Genomic DNA, 20,828 nt, shown 5'->3' with positions numbered 1-20,828 from the left:
AGTTTGGGTGCATCATAAAGCATTAAAATTTTAAAAAAATATTGGAAGGGTGACTATATAAATCGTAGGTTGTCTTGAACATTTCATCCACACATAGAGAAAGGTGATACATCTTAAGAAAAACGAAGTTGAGAGAATTTCAGTGCTCTAACTTTGACTAAGATGGCCAAAATTTGGCCATGCCTTGCTTATGCATTGGCGTTGTGCTTGTTGATCATCAACAATGTAGCTGCTAATGATGATAAGCCTTATAATGCTCCACAACCATATTATGGGAAGAAACCGGAAACACCTTCAAGAGCACCACCATACGTTTACAGGTCACCACCTCATCCATATCAATCACCACCATCCTATGCCTACAAGTCCCCACCTCCACCATCTCCTTCACCACCTCCTCCTTACATCTACAAATCTCCACCTCCACCATCTCATTCGCCTCCACCACCCTATGTCTACAAGTCGCCACCTCCACCATCTGCCTCACCACCCCCACCTTATGTCTACAAGTCCCCACCTCCACTATCTCCGTCATCACCTCCTCCTTATGTCTACAAGTCCCCACCTCCACCGTCTCCCTCACCTCCCCCACCCTATGTCTACAAGTCCCCACCTCCACCATCTCCCTCACCACCACCTCCTTACATCTACAAGTCACCTCCTCCACCATCTCCTTCGCCTCCTCCTCCATACATCTACAAATCCCCACCTCCACCATCTCCTTCACCTCCCCCACCATATGTCTACAAGTCCCCACCTCCACCATCTCCTTCACCACCTCCCCCTTATAACTACAAGTCCCCACCTCCACCATCTCCCTCACCACCTCCTCCTTACATTTATAAGTCTCCACCACCACCATCTCATTCACCTCCTCCACCATATGTTTACAAGTCTCCACCACCACCATCTCCTTCACTTCCTCCACCATATGTCTACAAGTCCCCACCTCCTCCATCTCCTTCACCTCCCCCACCTTATGTCTACAAGTCCCCACCTCCACCATCTCATTCACCTCCTCCTCCTTATGTTTACAAGTCTCCACCTCCACCATCTCCTTCACCACCTCCCCCTTACATCTACAAGTCCCCACCTCCACCATCTCCATCACCACCTCCTCCTTACATTTATAAGTCTCCACCACCACCATCTCATTCACCTCATCCACCATATGTTTACAAGTCTCCACCTCCACCATCTCATTCACCTCCACCACCATATGTCTACAAGTCCCCACCTCCTCTATCTCCTTCACCTCCCCCACCTTATGTCTACAAGTCCCCACCTCCTCCATCTCCGTCACCACCTCCTCCTTATGTCTACAAGTCCCCACCTCCACCGTCTCCCTCACCTCCCCCACCCTACGTCTATAAGTCCCCACCTCCACCATCTCCCTCACCTCCCCCACCCTACGTCTACAAGTCCCCACCTCCACCATCTCCCTCACCACCTCCACCCTATGTGTACAAGTCCCCACCTCCACCATCTCCTTCACCACCTCCACCTTATGTTTACAAATCACCACCTCCACCATCTCCTTCACCACCTCCACCTTATGTTTACAAATCACCACCTCCACCATCTCCTTCACCTCCTCCACCTTACACCTACAAGTCACCACCTCCACCATCTCCCTCACCACCTCCTCCTTACATCTACAAGTCACCACCTCCACCATATGTCTACAAGTCTCCACCTCCACCATCTCCCTCACCACCTCCCCCATATGTCTACAAGTCTCCACCTCCACCATCTCCCTCACCACCTCCTCCTTACATCTACAAGTCACCACCTCCACCATCTCCCTCACCTCCTCCACCCTATGTGTACAAGTCCCCACCTCCACCATCTCCCTCACCACCTCCACCCTATGTGTACAAGTCCCCACCTCCACCATCTCTTTCACCACCTCCACCATATGTCTACAAGTCTCCACCTCCACCATCTCCCTCACCACCTCCCCCATATGTCTACAAGTCTCCACCTCCACCATCTCCCTCACCACCTCCTCCTTACATCTACAAGTCACCACCTCCACCATCTCCCTCACCTCCTCCACCCTATGTGTACAAGTCCCCACCTCCACCATCTCCCTCACCACCTCCACCCTATGTGTACGAGTCCCCACCTCCACCATCTCCTTCACCACCTCCACCTTATGTTTACAAATCACCACCTCCACCATCTCCCTCACCACCTCCTCCTTACATCTACAAGTCACCACCTCCACCATCTCCCTCACCACCTCCACCATATGTCTACAAGTCTCCACCTCCACCATCTCCCTCACCACCTCCACCATATGTCTACAAGTCTCCACCTCCACCATCTCTCTCACCACCTCCACCATATGTCTACAAGTCCCCACCTCCACCATTTTCCCCATCACCTCCACCATATGTCTACAAGTCACCACCTCCACCATCTCCATCACCTTCTCCTCCTTACATTTACTAGTCTCCACCTCCACCTCCACCTTCACCATCTCTTTTACGCCTTCCTCCTTATGTTTACAACTCGACACCACCTCTTGTTTACAACTCCATTATTCTACCGCCATACTATTAAAAGATTCCACCGCCTCCCTCTCATTTTTCTCATCACTGAGAAACAACACCGCAACCATTTTTCAACCAAATCAAGAGCTTTTCCAAGTTCAGGGAAGCCAATATATAATTTCTTGGAACATTATTTCTTACTTTCTTTGAAGTTCTTGCTCGTTTCACTTATTTGAAATTATTGTTGATGTTTGTCACATTGTTGAATGAATAAATGAATAATAAATTGTTGGAGGAAATCATTTGATTCTTGATCCTTTTTGTAATATATATGCAATTCGATTTCTTTACTTAAAAATTTAAGTCATTAACAATCCTCTCATTAAATTCTTAATCCAAAAAAAAAGCAATAGCCTATACTATGTTTTCTTCTACATATTTTACTTGAGAATTATGAATGAACTCGACTATAATTAACCAATACTCAATAATTTATTACATTAAGAACAAAAATTATTTAATATATATGTTAAAATAGTTTGTCACCACATATTGAATAATTAACATAAATTTAAACTTAAAATTAGAAATATGAATAAAAAATTTATAATAAGTCATACGAATAATGAAAATTTTCGGATTAAATTTAATTTATTGCTAACTAGTGTATTAAAACTCCAGCTTTATGGTTTTTGTGGTTTGAATGATTTATTGGACCTCGATTTATTTTGGGGCTTTAAAAGGACTATGAGTTGCCACAGCATGAATTTAGTTTTAGCATTTTTTCTGGGTTTGCTTAAGTGTTGGGTTACTGAACTCCATTTCTCATGGCCCAAATACATAATTATAAATAAACTTGTCTAAAATTATTTGATGATTTTATCTAAATAGATTTTTTAGAAAATTTGGGATCCATTTGAATTTTTAATTTAAAATATTTTTATTTTATTTTATTTTATTTATTATAAAATATCTGTAAAAATCATTTACTGAAAAATTTCAATATAAAATCAACATACAAAATTATATAATTTTTTAATACGTGAGTCTTGTTTCCATTGACTCAAATTTAAAGATTTAATACCATTTACTTTGGTATCGCTTTTAGTAATAGAAACAAAATTAAGATATTTAATTGGGAAAAAAATATCACGTATATTAAAATTAAATTCGAGTATCATTTGATATATTAATCTTCTAAATTTTATAAAGATTAGATTAAGTAAAATATAATCCTACATAATTTCAAGTTAGAAGCTTGAGATTAAAAGTGGATCATGAAATGTATAATCTCGTTATAGGTTTTGATCATATCTGTTCTTTTTAACACAATATTCAAAACTACTCATAACCTCTCTCCAACCCATAAATAGGAGGATAATGCGCTTCATTACACTCAAATTCACATACTATCCATATCAATTAAGCTAAGACTCAATCGACAAATAGTGTTTTTTTTTTAAATTTCAATAACAAAAATTCAATGAATGTCAACTTTAAAAAGAAAAATCTTCACATTTTTCCATCTAAACCATGTCTGATCCATAGACAAACTTCTCAATTCTTGATCAATCAACTACCGAGAGCCATTGACTTTATCTCCAAATATTATAAATAAATAAACAAAGTGCTTAACCATTCAATATATATAATCGTGCTAGCATTTGTTTGCCTTGTATTGATTTTTATTGCAATTAGTAGCAAATAGGAACAAGTAAATCATCTCATTAATCACTTTAAATAAAATTTTATTTTATTAAGTTGACCAATGAAATTAATTAAATTGGTCACTCAATCGTCAAATGATAATAAAATTTAACAATTCATTTCTATGTTTTTCATTCTGAAATTTGAATAAACTACCTGTTAGTCACTCTAAATAAGAATCATTTCTATTTTAGTCACCTAATTTTTTCATATAACTGCACCATTAATTTTTCATTATCATTTAACGGTGGAGTGACTAATTTGACTAATTTCGTTACCGTTAATCTTTCGTATAACACCATGACCAACCTCCTTGTCCAATTCCTCCAGTCGCATAGAGATTATAGAAATATAATGCAGTATGATTCTAATTATTCTTCTCGGAAAATTTGCATCAAGAAACCAAATAAAATTTGATAGCTATCCATCCCATCTTGCCTGGGTGATGATGTTATCACTTACATTCCGACACGCAATGAAACTGGTTTGATTTAAGGTTTAGGGTTTATACTTCTTCGCAGTCTAGTATTCTTTATAATTCTTCTCTTAATTTGCCTTTTAAATTAACCAAGCAACAAGGTTTAAATGTTTCATGTACTTGTCGAATGCCCCTCAATCTAACCGTGATCATCTTCTTGAGAACCCCTATACTCTCAAACATCAACTTATTCCACTCTTTCGCAGCCTCAGCACCATCATGTTGAATTCCTCCTACTTTTATGTCTTTATATTTTAATAAAACCTAAACTCTGAATAGTAAATGGATGTTTCAGGAAACACATTGTCCTACCTTCTTTTACAAACTCCCCAATCCAACCTTACTAATAAGCTACCCCGACTCCATGTAAATTTCGAGCCTTTGAATCCCATGTCCATTAATCCATGACAAAACATCAAGTTCTGAAAATGTTTACAAGGTCCAACATTATCCCTACTTACTTTCCTATCCCAAAGCGCATTAAAGTGATCACTAGCTATACATTAACTTAAATAATGGATGAGTCTGTTTGGAATGCAAAAATGTAATTGGATTCAAGTGTGATTACTTCAATTCTCACCCTCCCTCGAAGATTATAACTGGGGTACTTCATTTACATTCAATTCAATGAGGTTCACTAATAATAATAGCTACCTGACACATACATAATTACAAACAATTATACCCAAATCCAATTAGTATATAACTCTCCCTGAAAAAAAAACTTGAAATATCGATAACTTAATATATTTCCTTACGTTTTTAAATATATATCCTATAATATTATATATTAATTAAGTACTAAAACATTAAGAATTAAATTTGAGTTATAAAATATGTTTAATTTATTACTTAAAATTAACTATGGAATAAAATTAAATTATTTGATAAATATTTTAAAAAAATTAAAGGTGAAGTATTTAAAGGATAGTGTTAAAAGAAATAAAATTAGAAAAAAATTTTATATTGAGTGATAAGTAACTCCTTATATTCTTATCATTTTCTCCACTTTTATATTGAAAAATTCTATCATTTGTTTTTCAATATCGTTTTCAAATATACTTAAAAATAAATCACTTAAAATAATAATTTTTATTTGATTTAATTTTTTAATGAGTTATAAATACAGTATTATTATTTATATAATGATGCCATAATATATATACTAAGAAAAATTATCTCATAAATCACTCAAGAAGTTTTGTAGACTCTAGTGTGATAGATGTTTTATAGGATAAAAGAATAAAAAATATTATATAATTAAAATACATATTAAATAGATAAAATCAAAATACAAAGTCAAAACTCAAACCGTAAGAGTTATTTAAGAGGGTTTTTTTAAACATTATTCTTAGTATAAGTTTTTATCATATCTGTTCTTTTTGTACCAAATCTAAAGTAATTAATAGCCCGTCTCCAACCCTTCAATAAGAGGATAATGCGCTTTAACACACTCGAGCCCACGTCCTCCTACATTAACAACAATATCAATGCTAATCGGATTAAGACTCAATCAACAATAATTATTTAGAGATTAAATATAAGATTGATATGAACACAATTAATAAAAGTTGATATCGAAACGTTGTTATAACTCTACCAGTGATTTGGTCTACTTTTAATTTATAATTTTAATAAAATACCAAATTGACATTGCCAACAAACCCAAAATGAAATTTATAAATATTATATATGTTCACTGTGACATAGTCCAAGGGAGGAGTTTACCTGTTCAGTTGGACTTAGGCAAACGTTTACTGAGCCTTTCATAATTTTCTTTTCTTCAAATTGCTTCTATTCTTACTTTTTCACCATAATGAGAACTTTTTGTTCCTGCCTTAAATTTAGTATCTGTTCTTAAATTAGGGTCTGGACTTTTTTATACAAATTAAGCCCTGAATTTGGTAATTATTCGTACATTGGGGCTTGAAATTTTTTTTTGTCTAAGTTAGTCCTTAAAAACCCTAACGTTTAAGCTCCAATGTGGGAACAATTGTCAAATTCAGACCTCAATATGGAAATAATTACCGAGTTCAAGGATTGATTTAGACAAAAAAAATTTCAAACCCCAATGTAAGCAAAATTACCAAGTTCAAGCCTAAAATAATGATTTAACCCTAAAAGAAATTATATCTCCCATTACACAATATCCAAATTGAAATAAAGATAAAACCAAATTTGATTCCGTAAAAAAGTTTAATTATTATATTAGTCCTTCTACTATACTAAAAATTTGAGATTTAATCTCTTTATTTCAGTTGAACATAGTTTGATCTCTATACTTTTATAATATTTTTAGTAGGTCTACAATGATAGCACTCTTAGATATTGCTCTTAAAGTAGTGAATTAGTTTTACTTGTTATTCGTCACACACAACTACATAGATATCCGATCAATCATGTTCAAATAATAACAAATTTATATGTCAATTGAATGTTAAAGGGTTTTTTTTAAATTCTATAACATCAATTTAACGGTATTATCAATTTAAACATATTAATAACATTAAAAAGCGAATGAACCAAATTAGGCAAAATTAAATTGGAAAGATTAAATCCCAACTTTCACATAGTAGAGGTGCCAATCTATAATTAGATCTAAAATTTAAAATGAAGTCTATTATAATAATTCTAAGGGTACTTCGATTTTGTGAAATAGGAAATTGGATATAAAATTAAAGTTATGCATAATTTTTAATATGTAATGTTTGCTAAGAACATTTCAAGTACAAATTGTGTTGACTACTTCATGGTTGAAGTACAAAAGTCTAGCACGAGTTAGTGGAATGTCAATTTCATTTTTCAATAGTTAATAATTTCATATTACATTTGAGCACATATGGATTTAATTTAATGGTTAAGTAAAGGTTGGAAGTTTCATATACACCAAGTTAAATTTCTTTAAAATATTGGTGAGATTGCTATATAAACTTCAAGCCCTCCATTGGGAGATCACAAATCAGAAACAGGAAGTCCTTTATTTATTTGGCATACAAGTGAAACTTAGTGCAGTTTTAAGAGCCTTGTTCCCCAAAATGGCCAAGATTTGGCCACATTTAGCCTATGCCTTGGCATTGTGCTTGATAATCAATAATGTAGCTGCTGAGGATGAGCCTGCTTACGATGCACCACCTCCATACTATTATATATCACCTCAACCTTCACCATACATGTACGAGCCACCATTGCTTCCGCCATATAAGTACGAGTCATCACCTCCACCTCCATATACGTACAAGTCATTACCACCTCTGTCATATAAGCACGAGTCACCACCTCCACCTCCATATATGTACAAGTCACCACCACCTCCTCCATATAAGTATAAGTCTCCGCCTCCACCCCCGTACATGTACAACTCGCCACCACCTCCTCCATACAAGTATGAGTCGCCACCTCCTCCCCCATATGTGTATAAGTCACCACCACCTCCTCCATACAAGTATGAGTCTCCACCTCCACCTCCATACGTGTACAAGTCACCACCACCTCCTCCATACAAGTATGAGTCACCACCACCTCCTCCATACAAGTACAAGTCACCACCACCTCCTCCATACAAGTATGAGTCACCACCTCCTCCTCCTTATGTGTACAAATCACCACCTCCACCTCCATACAAGTATGAGTCTCCACTTCCACCCCCATACGTGTACAAGTCACCACCACCTCCTCCATACAAGTATGAGTCACCACCTCCACCTCCATACAAGTACGAGTCACCACCACCTCCTCCATACGAGTACAAGTCACCACCTCCACCCCCATATGTGTACAAGTCACCACCACCTCCTCCATACAAGTATGAGTCACCACCTCCATACAAGTACAAGTCACCACCACCTCCTCCATACGAGTACAAGTCACCACCTCCACCCCCATATGTGTACAAGTCACCACCACCTCCTCCATACAAGTATGAGTCACCACCTCCTCCTCCTTATGTGTACAAATCACCACCTCCACCTCCATACAAGTATGAGTCTCCACCTCCACCCCCATACGTGTACAAGTCACCACCACCTCCTCCATACAAGTATGAGTCACCACCTCCCCCTCCATACAAGTACGAGTCACCACCACCTCCTCCATACGAGTATAAGTCACCACCTCCACCCCCATATGTGTACAAGTCACCACCACCTCCTCCATACAAGTATGAGTCACCACCTCCTCCTCCTTATGTGTACAAATCACCACCTCCACCTTCATACAAGTATGAGTCTCCACCTCCACCCCCATACGTGTACAAGTCACCACCACCTCCTCCATACAAGTATGAGTCACCACCTCCACCTCCATACAAGTATGAGTCACCATCTCCTCCTCCATACAAGTACAAGTCACCACCTCCACCCCCATATGTGTACAAGTCACCACCACCTCCTCCATACAAGTATGAGTCACCACCTCCTCCTCCTTATGTGTACAAATCACCACCTCCACCTCCATACAAGTATGAGTCTCCACCTCCACCCCCATACGTGTACAAGTCACCACCACCTCCTCCATACAAATATGAGTCACCACCTCCACCTCCATACAAGTATGAGTCACCACCACCTCCTCCATACAAGTACAAGTCACCACCTCCACCCCCATATGTGTACAAGTCACCACCTCCACCTCCATATGTGTACAAGTCACCACCACCTCCTCCATACAAGTATGAATCTCCACCCCCATATATGTATAAGTCACCACCACCTCCATCATATTACAAGTAAACTCCACATATCTTTCTTTTCATCTGAAGATCCATTCTTCCTCTGTCTCTTTTATTTTCCCCTCATTACATTAACAAGTCTCCAGGTCTTCCACTACCTTCAATTACATCGTAAATCTCCAAGTCTCCTCCCTCATTATTATCATTCCCTCCTACTCTATATTACTACAAATCTCTATCATCTCTTTCTACACCCCATCCCTTTCCTTACTACTATAAATCGCTTCATTTCTACCAGTACTTGTACTAAGTTAAAAGAACCCTAATTATTTAATGAAATAAGAGAAGGGATCATTGCTACAAGAAATCATTAGTTGGTTTCTTGCAAGCCTTGTGGTTACGCCAACTCATAGATAAAGGATTTGTTATGTTTTCAAGAATATTTACTTTGTGAATTTTCAATTTCATGTTAATTTAAATCAACTTATGTTTATATGCTTTCATATACAAAGATGCAAAATAATGTAATTTGAGTTCTCTTGATTACAATTCTCTCGTTTTGTTTTTTTCTTTTAATGTTCATCCATCCAAATGATAAGTTTTATTAGGTCATCAATCACATGTAACTTAAAAATATATGATAAAATTTACATTTTAAAAATGTCTAACAATTAAAATGGTTATAAATCTCTATATTCTTCTCTCTTAATTGGACAATCCTTATGAATATTTTCATGTTTTCCTTAAAATTTTGAATTATTGTATAATCACACGTCAGCGAAATATTATTATATAGACCCTTCCTACTACTTAAACTACGACCCTTAGCCAATAAAATTAATCCACATTATTTATTTTCCCATTCATTTTTACACATGGATCTAAACTCCAATTCAATATTGTTCCCTCAAAATACCTAAATGCAATACATATGTATTGTATTCTTCCTTCATGTTGTCGCCATCGCCATCTAAATGGGGAAATCATTTTTAAATAACATTCAAACAAATGGTGAACAACACCATTTTGCTGTTCATGGAAAATTCATATTTTTTTTAATAGAAACTTGGTTAAAAGTTATTAGAGTTGTGCGACTCAATCTCGTCACTTGTTAAAGAAATAAAATAGAGAGACAAAATAGGGGATCTGTAGACATTGATTATAACAGGATTGTTTTTTTTAATTGGTTTTTCCTAATAAGAGTTTTTCACGTAAAATCTGTGTGTTTTTATTTTTTTCTTTCTTAATGCTTTACGATCATTCCTATTACCATTATCGACATTTATTATAACAAAAGTATTAGTAAAAATCCTAAGTTTTTATAAAACAAATCCAAACAAAAGGTAATAATCATATATATTTTAATTTTGCCAAAAAATTCTCAGAGTTCTTGGATCAAATCCTTTTTATAAAGATAATTAAAATCCGAAAAACAAAACAACCATTTTATATGATCAAGAATCAAACTCAATAATGGGAAAAAATTGAGAAGTAAACTCCTAAGGATCCAAAATTTCAGATCATGGAAAAAAATAGTTCCATTTGGATTTTGTTTGGATTTCTATGGAAATCAAAATTCACTTTTTTATGAGATACCTTACGGAATAAGAAAAGGCTTTCTTTTGGGTTTCTCCATTTTTTTTATAAAAGTTATTCAATTTTTTTCATCAACTCCAAAATTGATGGTGATTAGAGGTGAGTAAAATTTTATTCGATTTAAAAAATTGAAAAAAATAAATTTTGAGTTAATTGAATCGAGTTATTTGATTTTTATGAGTCAATTTGAATAAGTAATTCGAGTTTTGAGTTCGAATCGAGTTGAATTTTACAGTTCGAATAACAGATAGGCGTAAATACCCCTTCGGTCCCTATCAATTTTGAAAATAAGCAAATTGGTCTCTCTCTCAACAAAAATTATAAAAAGAATTCAAATCATTTTTAAAATTTTAAAATCATTTTTAAAATTCAAAATATTTATAAAAATTCTAAATTTTATATGTTTTGAAAAATTAAAAAAATCTAAATAATATATAAAAATTTTCTAAAATAATAATTTTGGGACCTAAATAAGTTAATTAATGATTTAAGATTATCATACTAAAGTATCTTTTTTTTCTTATTTTGCTTTGAAAAGTCGAATGATTTCAAATTTGAGATAAATTTGAAACCATATATATTTGATTTTTAAATCAAATAATAATTTTGCTTTGAAAAATTTCAAATTAAGTTAGGATAATAAAATAGGACTCATCAACCCGATTAACTCAAAACTTTTAGATTTTATATAAAAAATTATAAAAATAAAATACCTTCAAAATGATGTTTATTGCTTTATAAAAATAATGGGTTTTTGATAATTTTGATATCAACTCAAACTCAATCAAACCCTTAAATAATAGTATAGATTGAAGTGTTAGAAAACTTGATGTTTTATATTTGGGTTCCATCTTGTGTGAGTTTTCTCTCAAAATTATTTTGGGGTTTAAGTCACAACATGTGTGAATCAATGTTTTTAGAATTGGGCCGGTGGTTGAATCAGCTAGACCTCCAATTCGATTAAAAAACTTTAAAATTTTAAAAATATATATAATAAAACAATAAAATTATGGTTCAACTAAACTTGTCCATGAGTCGGGCCACCTGTCTCGGGCTGAAAGCTTGCCCGAAAAGTGGGAGGGTTTAGGCAAAAATTAAGGCTTATTTAGAAAACGGGCCAAGCCTCAAGTAAGGCTTTTTTTGCCCAGGCCTCCCAGATTTGCAAAAAGAAAAAAAATATATTGTTTTCCCACTGTTTTGATGTCATTCCACTATTATGTTGCTATTATTTTGTTGTTATTATTTAGATATTGTATAACTCTTATTTTATTGTTAATTTTGTTACTATTTTAGAGAAATTCACTTGTTAAGTTGTATCTATCTTAGTGTTATTTAAGTATAAAATTTTATTTTTTAATTTGTTGAGAAACTTTTATTTTAATGTTTTTAGTGTTTTTGATGTATTATATTTAATATATATATATATAATAACAAAAAATTAATACGGGCTGAGCCCGAGTTTTAGCATTTTTATCCAGGCCGAGCTTGGATAAAATTTTAGGTCTATTTTTCGAGTCAGGCTCGAGCCTCTCAAACAGGCCTAAAATTTTGTCAATGCACTACCCAACCCATGGGCAGATCTAAGTTCAACCAATCCGATAACAATCTCTAAACCAATATCTTAATCAATTCCTGATCCAATTGATCCATACGGTCCAACTACCCCTATTCAAACATTTCTAGTGTGAACTCTATCCATAATTTTAGATATCTTTCGGTTTTGAGTAAAAGATAAAAAAAAAATTAATAAACATTTTTCTAAAAAAAATTAAAAATAAAATTGGGTTGGTGCCTTTTATGAGACGGAATAGAGGAAACAGAGGCAAATGTTTGGAGATGAGAGAACAACACATAGACAATGAAGTTTCAAAGAGATGACTCAAAAACAAAAACACACACCCAACACACTCGTGCTGTCTTGGGAACATGAACTCAAATATTATGTTATTGTAACATCTACTCTCCCCCATCTTGGAAATATCTCTCATTTTTCTTCCCTTTTTTATTTATTTCTATCAACATTCAACACTAATAAATAATTTATTATATTTATCCGAAATATTTTTAATTTATATCACCCTAATCGATGTTACAAATTCATATTTTTTTAAGTTTTATTATAATCAACCATTTTAGAGTAGTTCTAAACTATCAATTTTATATCAATTTATAATCGAACATTGTATATATATATAAATTCACGTAAAATATAACAAAATTGATTAGTTTGAATTTCATTTTAACAAAATATAAAAATCAAGTATACGGTTTTTATTTTTATTAGGTTTCACATCGATTGTGAATCGAATCACTTCTTAAAAAATATCATATAAAATCAACTGGTTGAAGCAAAAACAAATATATATCAATTTGAGCTTGAACTAAATCTTTTAACATTGTATTTGATCATGTATACGAGGACCCTTCAAAATTTTGGAAAATTATCATTTAAAATTTTTGAAATTTTTGAAAATTTTAGTTAAATTTTCTCAAATTTTTAAAGGTTTAATTAAACCCTCTAATCTTTTGAAATTTTCATTAAATCCAAAAACTTATGAATTTTTAATTAAATTCCTAGAACATAATACCACGATTCACCACTTATATATAAAAATATAAAGATATAAATTGATGATAAAGAGATGAACTTGCAGTTCGAGTATTTTGATCAGAAATGGTGTTTTTAGTGTACCATAGCAGCATGTTTGTTGAATGGAAGACAAATATATTTACATTGGAATTCATGAATGTCAATTGTCAAACTCATCTCCCACTTATCATGTGTCATTACATTTTCAAGTTTCCACTTTCATGTTTTACTCACCATGCATGCATGAAATTCATTTTTGAGTACTCGTGGCTTTAAAATATCAATGATGATGAAGCGAATTTAGGGAAAAACAAAAAGAAAAAAAAAAAGATCGTAATTAAATTATAATTTTTTTAGAGATCAAAATATAAATTTATTGTATATTAATTTATAATTTTATTATTTTTTATATATTGTTTTGGGTTATAGTACAAATTTACTCTACATAAATTTATAATTTAATAATTCTTAAAGAGGTTGAACTGAAATTTTTCACCCCTTTTGCATTTGCCCCTAGTTAAGGTGGAGCCTTTTTGTATTTGAGCAACTGGATTTGAGTTTCCTCGTATATAATTATAGGCGAAACCAAAAGGGCAGACAAAGGTCTTGGTCACCTTCTGATTTGGTATAATTGCCTCAAGCCTTTCAATTTTGATCAATTTTTCTTAATAAACGGTAACAAATCTTGTAAGATTTTTCAGCAAGTCCACCCTTATAAAATTCCTGGCTCACCCCTGTATTTAATTGCGATGCGTAGATGTAGGTCTCTAATTTTATCATATGCGTATGTCACGTATGGATTTTCTATCTCTTTTTTTTCAATTCTTCGTCTATTAAGCTTTATGTCAGACTCTATGTTGTAATTGTTCATATATGTATTTATATTTGTGTTGTACTTGTGCATATACTCTAGCGATTTTAATTGTTATTTTAAAAATTGCATTTAAATATTTTTAATTTTTAAAATATAATTTAAAAACATTTGGTAGTTTTTAATTAAAAACTCTATTATTATTTTCAAAAAACACTTCTTATTTATTTATTAATAAGTATAAGGTGTAGCGATAACACTCATTATACTTTCAGTGAGAATTTTATTCAATTCTAGAAATAACATTGTTGGGAAGGATATTTACAATTTTCAAAAATTAATCTTCATAAACCGTAAAACAAACATATAGAATTAAGTCCTAAAGAAATAATCTTCACAATTAACACATTATACTTCCAATGAGAGAACTTAGCTCAATTCTAGAGATAACATTGTTAGGAGAAATATCTACAAATGCAAAAAAAAATAAAATCTTCATGTTAAATCCTTGGGAAATAATCTTCATAATTCACACATTATACTTCACTACTTGTCAAAAAGTGTTGGGTGCAATTGTAAAGTACGTTACATGGAAAGAACTCAATTCAATTTTTAAAAATGATTTTGTTGAGAAAAATAACTATAAATTCGATAAAAGTATCATGGAGGTCTCTATACTAGAAGTTATATTACATTTTTTCCTATTTACTCAAAAAATGAGCAAATTAGCCCCAATAAGCTAAATCAAAGAATAAACCGATCCTTTCTGTAAAAACTTAACGTGGCTGACAAAATAACCTGACAGTTACACGTGGTGTGCCACGTGTATCTTATGCTGACATATAAGAACAAGATTTTAACAGTAAAAATGGATAAAATTTGTAACAAGATAATCAATTTACTTTTTCATGTAACATACAGAGATTAATTTAACTAGTAATACAATTCCGCTAATAATACTTTTACCCAACAAATTAAAAAAAAAAATCTTGATAGACAGTAAAATACATTAATTCTACTGTAAAAATATTCTATTATCTAATAAGAATAATAAAATTATTATATACTCTAGAACCTGTCGGAAGTGGGGCTTGAGATGTAAAGAAGAGAGAGATAGAGTGAAATGTAAAGCCAAAATGAAATGCAAATGTGAAAGGGTTGAAACAGTGAAGTTGGTTGGGGAACTGTTTCTTAGTTGGTACTGAGCCAACCCGACAGGAGCTCGCCCACCAAAGCACCTGCTGCTGCCTTTCCTCAACTCACTTCAGTTGAGACTCGAGTCTATTTTGTTGTTTCCCTAGGCCAATTAAACTAAAACCACAACAAATTTATAATCAGATTTAGATGTAATTATTTATATACTGAATCTTATTTAATCGGGTGTAATTGGAACACATCGAGCAGGGGCAATGTTAGAAATTTTATTTAAGGAGAACTGAAATAAAATTATAAGTGGATTCGGATGTGATTACGTGTGTGTGGTATATTTGAATAATCATTATAACCAATTAATTTTATTGAATTGAATGTAATTGTATTTTTTTTCTTTATAATTAGAAGACGGAATTGGGTTACTTGATATCAGACTCAAATTCTCATGCCTACAATATTATATTCTTACCATCGGGATAAGCGATTGTTAACAAATGTAAAAATAAAATTAGAGCAATGTTCTAAAACGAAATAATAGATTAAACCAATTAATTGAATTGAAAATAAATTTAAATGTTAAGTATTAATTTATTAATTCAATCTTTTCTCGATGATATTTTAATTGATTTGCTATATTTTAAATCAAATTAACTATTGATTTTTAATTTAATCGATATATATATTTTTTAAATAAAATTAATTATTGATTTTAATTCAATCAATAAATTGTTGCTTTTATGATATTACTTTAAGGTAATGATTAACTCTTTCTTTTTCCGATGGAAGAAAACAATCAAACAACAACCTTTACAAATATAGCAAAATTAACATCCAGAAGAAGTTAAACCAGTCATATCCTCGATCAGCAAAGCTTTAATTGAAACTAGGAGATCTGTCATGTGATCAACAACTCTATTGTGGTCTCTTGAAGCATATCGAATTCGCACTTTCCTATTGCGACACAACAGCTAATGGATTAATCTCAATTTTGACATACTGTTATTAGCGACATTTCCATTCAAGATTAATTCAACCAGTATAACATTATCACATTCTAATTCTAACTACATAATACAAACGTCCCATACTATTTGGAGACATTCTAATACAGCTCGTGCTTCCATCTTGGAAATCCTATCCTTACCAAGCCTCATCCCAAAACCCTGCAGCCAGTTTGCACTACTAATAAATACCGAGATACTACCGTCTTTATTTAGCTTTACCCATTCCGTTCTACTCTTTCGTAGTGAACAGTAGATATAATAAAGTGGAGCGAAGTTCAATCATTAAAAAGTTTGACCTAGATTTTGGAATTCAATTCATCGAGTTTTATTTTTAAATTTAATTTGTAATTTTAAATTGAGATAAAATTTAACCTTTTCAATTTTGATTCATTTACTTAATAAAAATATAAACATAATTTTTTTATATAATATTAGATAAGAGACGAGGTTCACGGTTTGAATCCGTATTAAACATATGTCTGATAAAAGATTTAATTCAAACCAGATAATATAAATTTTATATTCAATTCCAATTTAATATTATTATTTATATTCAAGTTTATATCAAAATTTTCCATTATTAGTTAAAAATATATTGAAAAATTATCATATATCTCTTTTTTTCTTATTTTTTTAAATATTGATAACTTATTTGTTAATTGTTCAAACTCGGGCTAATTGAGTTAGTGTGACTGCTCAATTAGATCCCAATTCCATTAAGTAGTTAGTGTGACTGCCCACTTCCTCTTGCACCGACAACAATGTCCATGTCAAACGAGTTAAGACTCAATCGACAACTACCAACGAATAATTAGAAGTGGAGATCAAGTTCAAAATTTGAAATCGACGTTATTGATAAAACTTTATTTGAATACCACCTCCAATTCAAAAATACTAAACTCAAACCACACATGTGATTATAAAAAATAATAAACACAAACAACTTACAAAAACAAATGTCTAATTTACTAGGTAGTCACTAATTTGTACATTGTATGTGTCTTTTTGTGAGAAAATTAAGACAAAGAAGCAACCAAGGAGCTAAGTAGGGAGACAAAACTATAAAACCAATTACTGCCTGTCTTTTACTCCCCCACTTTTCCTTACCATTAATTTACTTCTTCAACCTCTATTTATCACTCTTGTTTTATATCTCTATATATGTGTGTGTGTGTGTGTGAATTTCTTTCACTTTTCACACAGTATACTTCAAACATTATCTTGTTCTTTCAACTTCCAAGATTTATCTTCTCCTCCACTTTTATTACCCTTATTTTTATTCTCAAAATTTGTGGATCCTATTGAGTCTCCCCATATAAACTATTAGGGTGGGGATTTTTTGCTCTCAAACTCTAAATCTTCTTCTTCAAGTGATCATCAACCATGTCTGATTCTGATCCTTACTCTAATTACTTCAATGGGTGGTTCAATCTCAACCCTTTTAACCCTTTTTTCCCATCTCCATCATCTTCAACCCCACCTTCACTTGCTCCTATCAACGGCTACAATGGGTTCCCTTCTTCCCCTCCTTTGAAAGAAGCTCTTCCTTTGCTCCCAACAAGGCATGATGAAGAACAACAACAACAACAACAAGAAGATAGTTCATCTTTTAGTGCAGCCATGGAAATGGAGAAAAAAAGCTTGGAAGATAATGATGAAACCCTAACTGTTGCTCTTCATTTAGGACTCCCAAGCCCTAGTTCTTGCTCTAATGATTTGATGATGGTGTCGTCAAGGTTTTCACCACAAGAAGTAACAGATGATAAAGAAGATCATACCATTGTTGCTTCTGAGTATCTTTCAAATACACTCAACAAAGGTCAATATTGGATCCCAACACCATCCCAGATTTTAATTGGACCTACACAGTTTTCTTGCCCACTTTGCTTCAAGACCTTCAACAGATACAACAACATGCAGGTAGTACTTTTTCAATAAAAATGGAACCTTTAATTAAAAAAAAAAAGAAGAAGCCTTCTCTTTTAATTTTCAACACCTAAAAGAGGGAAAAAAAACCCATTTTTTTTCTTTCTTTTCCAGCTTGATTTCAACATTTCACTTTTAAGCTTGGTTATGATTATAGATAAGAAACATATGGGTCCTTAGGGTTTTTTTTTCCCTTTTTCTTTTTTTACACTTTACTATTGCATATCTTTCTCTTTTCTTTTTATTTTTTGCTTTGACACTTTGAATATTATTATATACATTTATGTATATATATTAATCTTTTCATATAGTCCATATCTCTTACTTTTGCATGATTTGAGGGTGTTGGGATTTGAAAATTAAGAATAAATCTATATAGACCTGGTCCAGTTTTGAGAATATAAGATCACTATAAACTTCTCTTTTTATTATGTGATTGAACAACACAAAGATTATGCTTCTCTTTTTTTTCTTTTTTTTTGTACCTTGAAGTTTGTGTTTCACACTTTGGCAGATGCCTAGAACTGTAAGTATCCTCAGGGCTTATCAGATGATCTTCATCAAACCCCTAAAAAACCCCAAACTTTTTTCTGTGAAGTAAAGTCAAAATTTGTGAAATGAAATTACATTGAAATCCCATTTTAATTCAAAGAGTTTTCTCATCTTTTAATGCATACAATAATAGCAAGAGCAAATACATATACAAACCCTAATCTCTTTTTTTCCATGCATCGCCATTAAATCAAGCAATAACCCATGATTTTGATTTTGATTTTATAGATGCATATGTGGGGGCATGGATCTCAATATAGGAAAGGACCTGAATCTTTAAGGGGAACTCAACCGACAGCAATGTTAAGGTTGCCGTGCTATTGTTGTGCACCAGGGTGTAGGAACAACATTGACCATCCAAGGTCAAAGCCACTCAAAGATTTCAGGACCCTTCAAACACATTACAAGAGGAAGCATGGGATTAAAGCATTTATGTGTAGGAAATGTGGGAAGAGCTTTGCTGTGAGAGGTGACTGGAGGACACATGAGAAGAATTGTGGGAAGCTATGGTATTGTAGTTGTGGGTCTGATTTTAAGCATAAAAGGTCTCTAAAAGATCATATTAGGGCATTTGGGAACGGACATTCAGCTTATGGGATTGACTCTTTTGATGAAGAAGATGAACCAGGGTCTGATAATGAACAAGATAATGAATCCTCTCAATGACACATAAAAAGGTGTTCCATAGTTTTAGCCTTTTGTTTGTTTTCTTTTTTCCCTCTTTTACTTTTGGATTTAGCTTGGTAGTAAGAGACTCCTCATTGATCAAAGGTGAACCAAGTTCTTGAATGTAATTCTAATTTGAGGGGATGTAGATTTTATCACTTAAATTTAGTTTTTATTTATTAATAAATTTATTGCGTGACTCCAACATGAAGCATCTATCAAATTTGTATTTGAATAAATAACTTGAAATGATTTTTGGAGTGTCATGAGATAATTCATTCAATGTTGAAATGTAGCTTGAAGAAAGGAAATTTGATTCTAAAGATTGATTTTAGCCTATTATTGAGTTCATCCAAACTTTCTTTGGGAGAAATTGAGGTTCGAAATGAAGTGGAAAGGAGTGTGTCTATTATTAGATGATTCATTAACTAATGAGATTCGAGAAATAGGAGTTTAACGGTGGGTTTGGACGGGCGAGGTGCGGTGCGTTTAGTTTAGTTTAGTTTATTTTTTCTTTCACGTTACAGTATCGTTACAATACCTAATCTTACAATACATCGCCCATCCAAACTCACCTTAAGACAACAAGATCCCCTCTCTCTTCCTTTTCCTTGTAGTAGCAAAGGCTCTTCATTTACTAATTGATAATGTGATTTATTTTCATTGATGAGTGCTTAAAAACAAGAATTGGTAAAAATTCTCATTAAATGTTTGCTTTGAGATCATATTTTTGAAAATTTTAATTTACTCTAATGATGATGTGATTTATTTTTTATAAAGTTGATAGCTATTTAGTTGAAAGATACAAAGATAGTTCTTTTTGTTGGCTAATAACTAGTTGATATAGAAAGAAGTAGAATGAGGAATTATTTGTTGACTAAGTCTTCCTCCAATTTTACACTCTATATTTTAAATATATGCTGATTATTTGTTGACTAAGTCTTACTTCGCGGGTAGATGGGTCGCGGATGGCAATGATAAGGTAGATGACTTGGCGAGGCTCATCCTTGAACAGATATTGACAAACCTAAAAAATAGACGATGAGATTTTATTTACATAGATTTAGATTTATAATAATTTGATTCTGTTATTTAAAATAATTTCCTTAAAGATTATGTTTATTTTCATTTTGCAAACCCTTAAATTTTATTGTTTAGGTGACATGTGAACATTTCCTCTAT

At 32.9% G+C, this 20,828-nt stretch overlaps 2 protein-coding genes across 2 annotated transcripts; both read left to right on the top strand.

The window, feature by feature from the left end:
- Positions 1-85: 85 nt before the first annotated feature.
- Positions 86-9,898, top strand: LOC105781190 (extensin-2). The gene is given in 2 exon segments (XM_052625924.1): positions 86-2,578; positions 7,810-9,898. Coding segments are annotated over 2 exon segments (4,017 nt in total). The 5' UTR covers positions 86-162; the 3' UTR covers positions 9,411-9,898.
- A 7,818-nt stretch (positions 9,899-17,716) lies between these two features.
- On the top strand, positions 17,717-19,851 carry LOC105781235 (zinc finger protein WIP2). The gene is made up of 2 exons (XM_012605780.2): positions 17,717-18,422; positions 19,209-19,851. Exons 1-2 carry the CDS (start codon positions 17,886-17,888, stop codon positions 19,644-19,646), a joined length of 975 nt encoding a protein of 324 aa, XP_012461234.1. The 5' UTR covers positions 17,717-17,885; the 3' UTR covers positions 19,647-19,851.
- The last annotated feature ends 977 nt before the right edge of the window (positions 19,852-20,828 follow it).

This window comes from Gossypium raimondii, chromosome 13 (assembly GCF_025698545.1).
Source record: "Gossypium raimondii isolate GPD5lz chromosome 13, ASM2569854v1, whole genome shotgun sequence".
Classification (NCBI taxonomy): domain Eukaryota; kingdom Viridiplantae; phylum Streptophyta; class Magnoliopsida; order Malvales; family Malvaceae; genus Gossypium; species Gossypium raimondii.
Note: the sequence above shows the minus strand (reverse complement) of the source record. Positions and strands in the feature narration are given on the sequence as shown.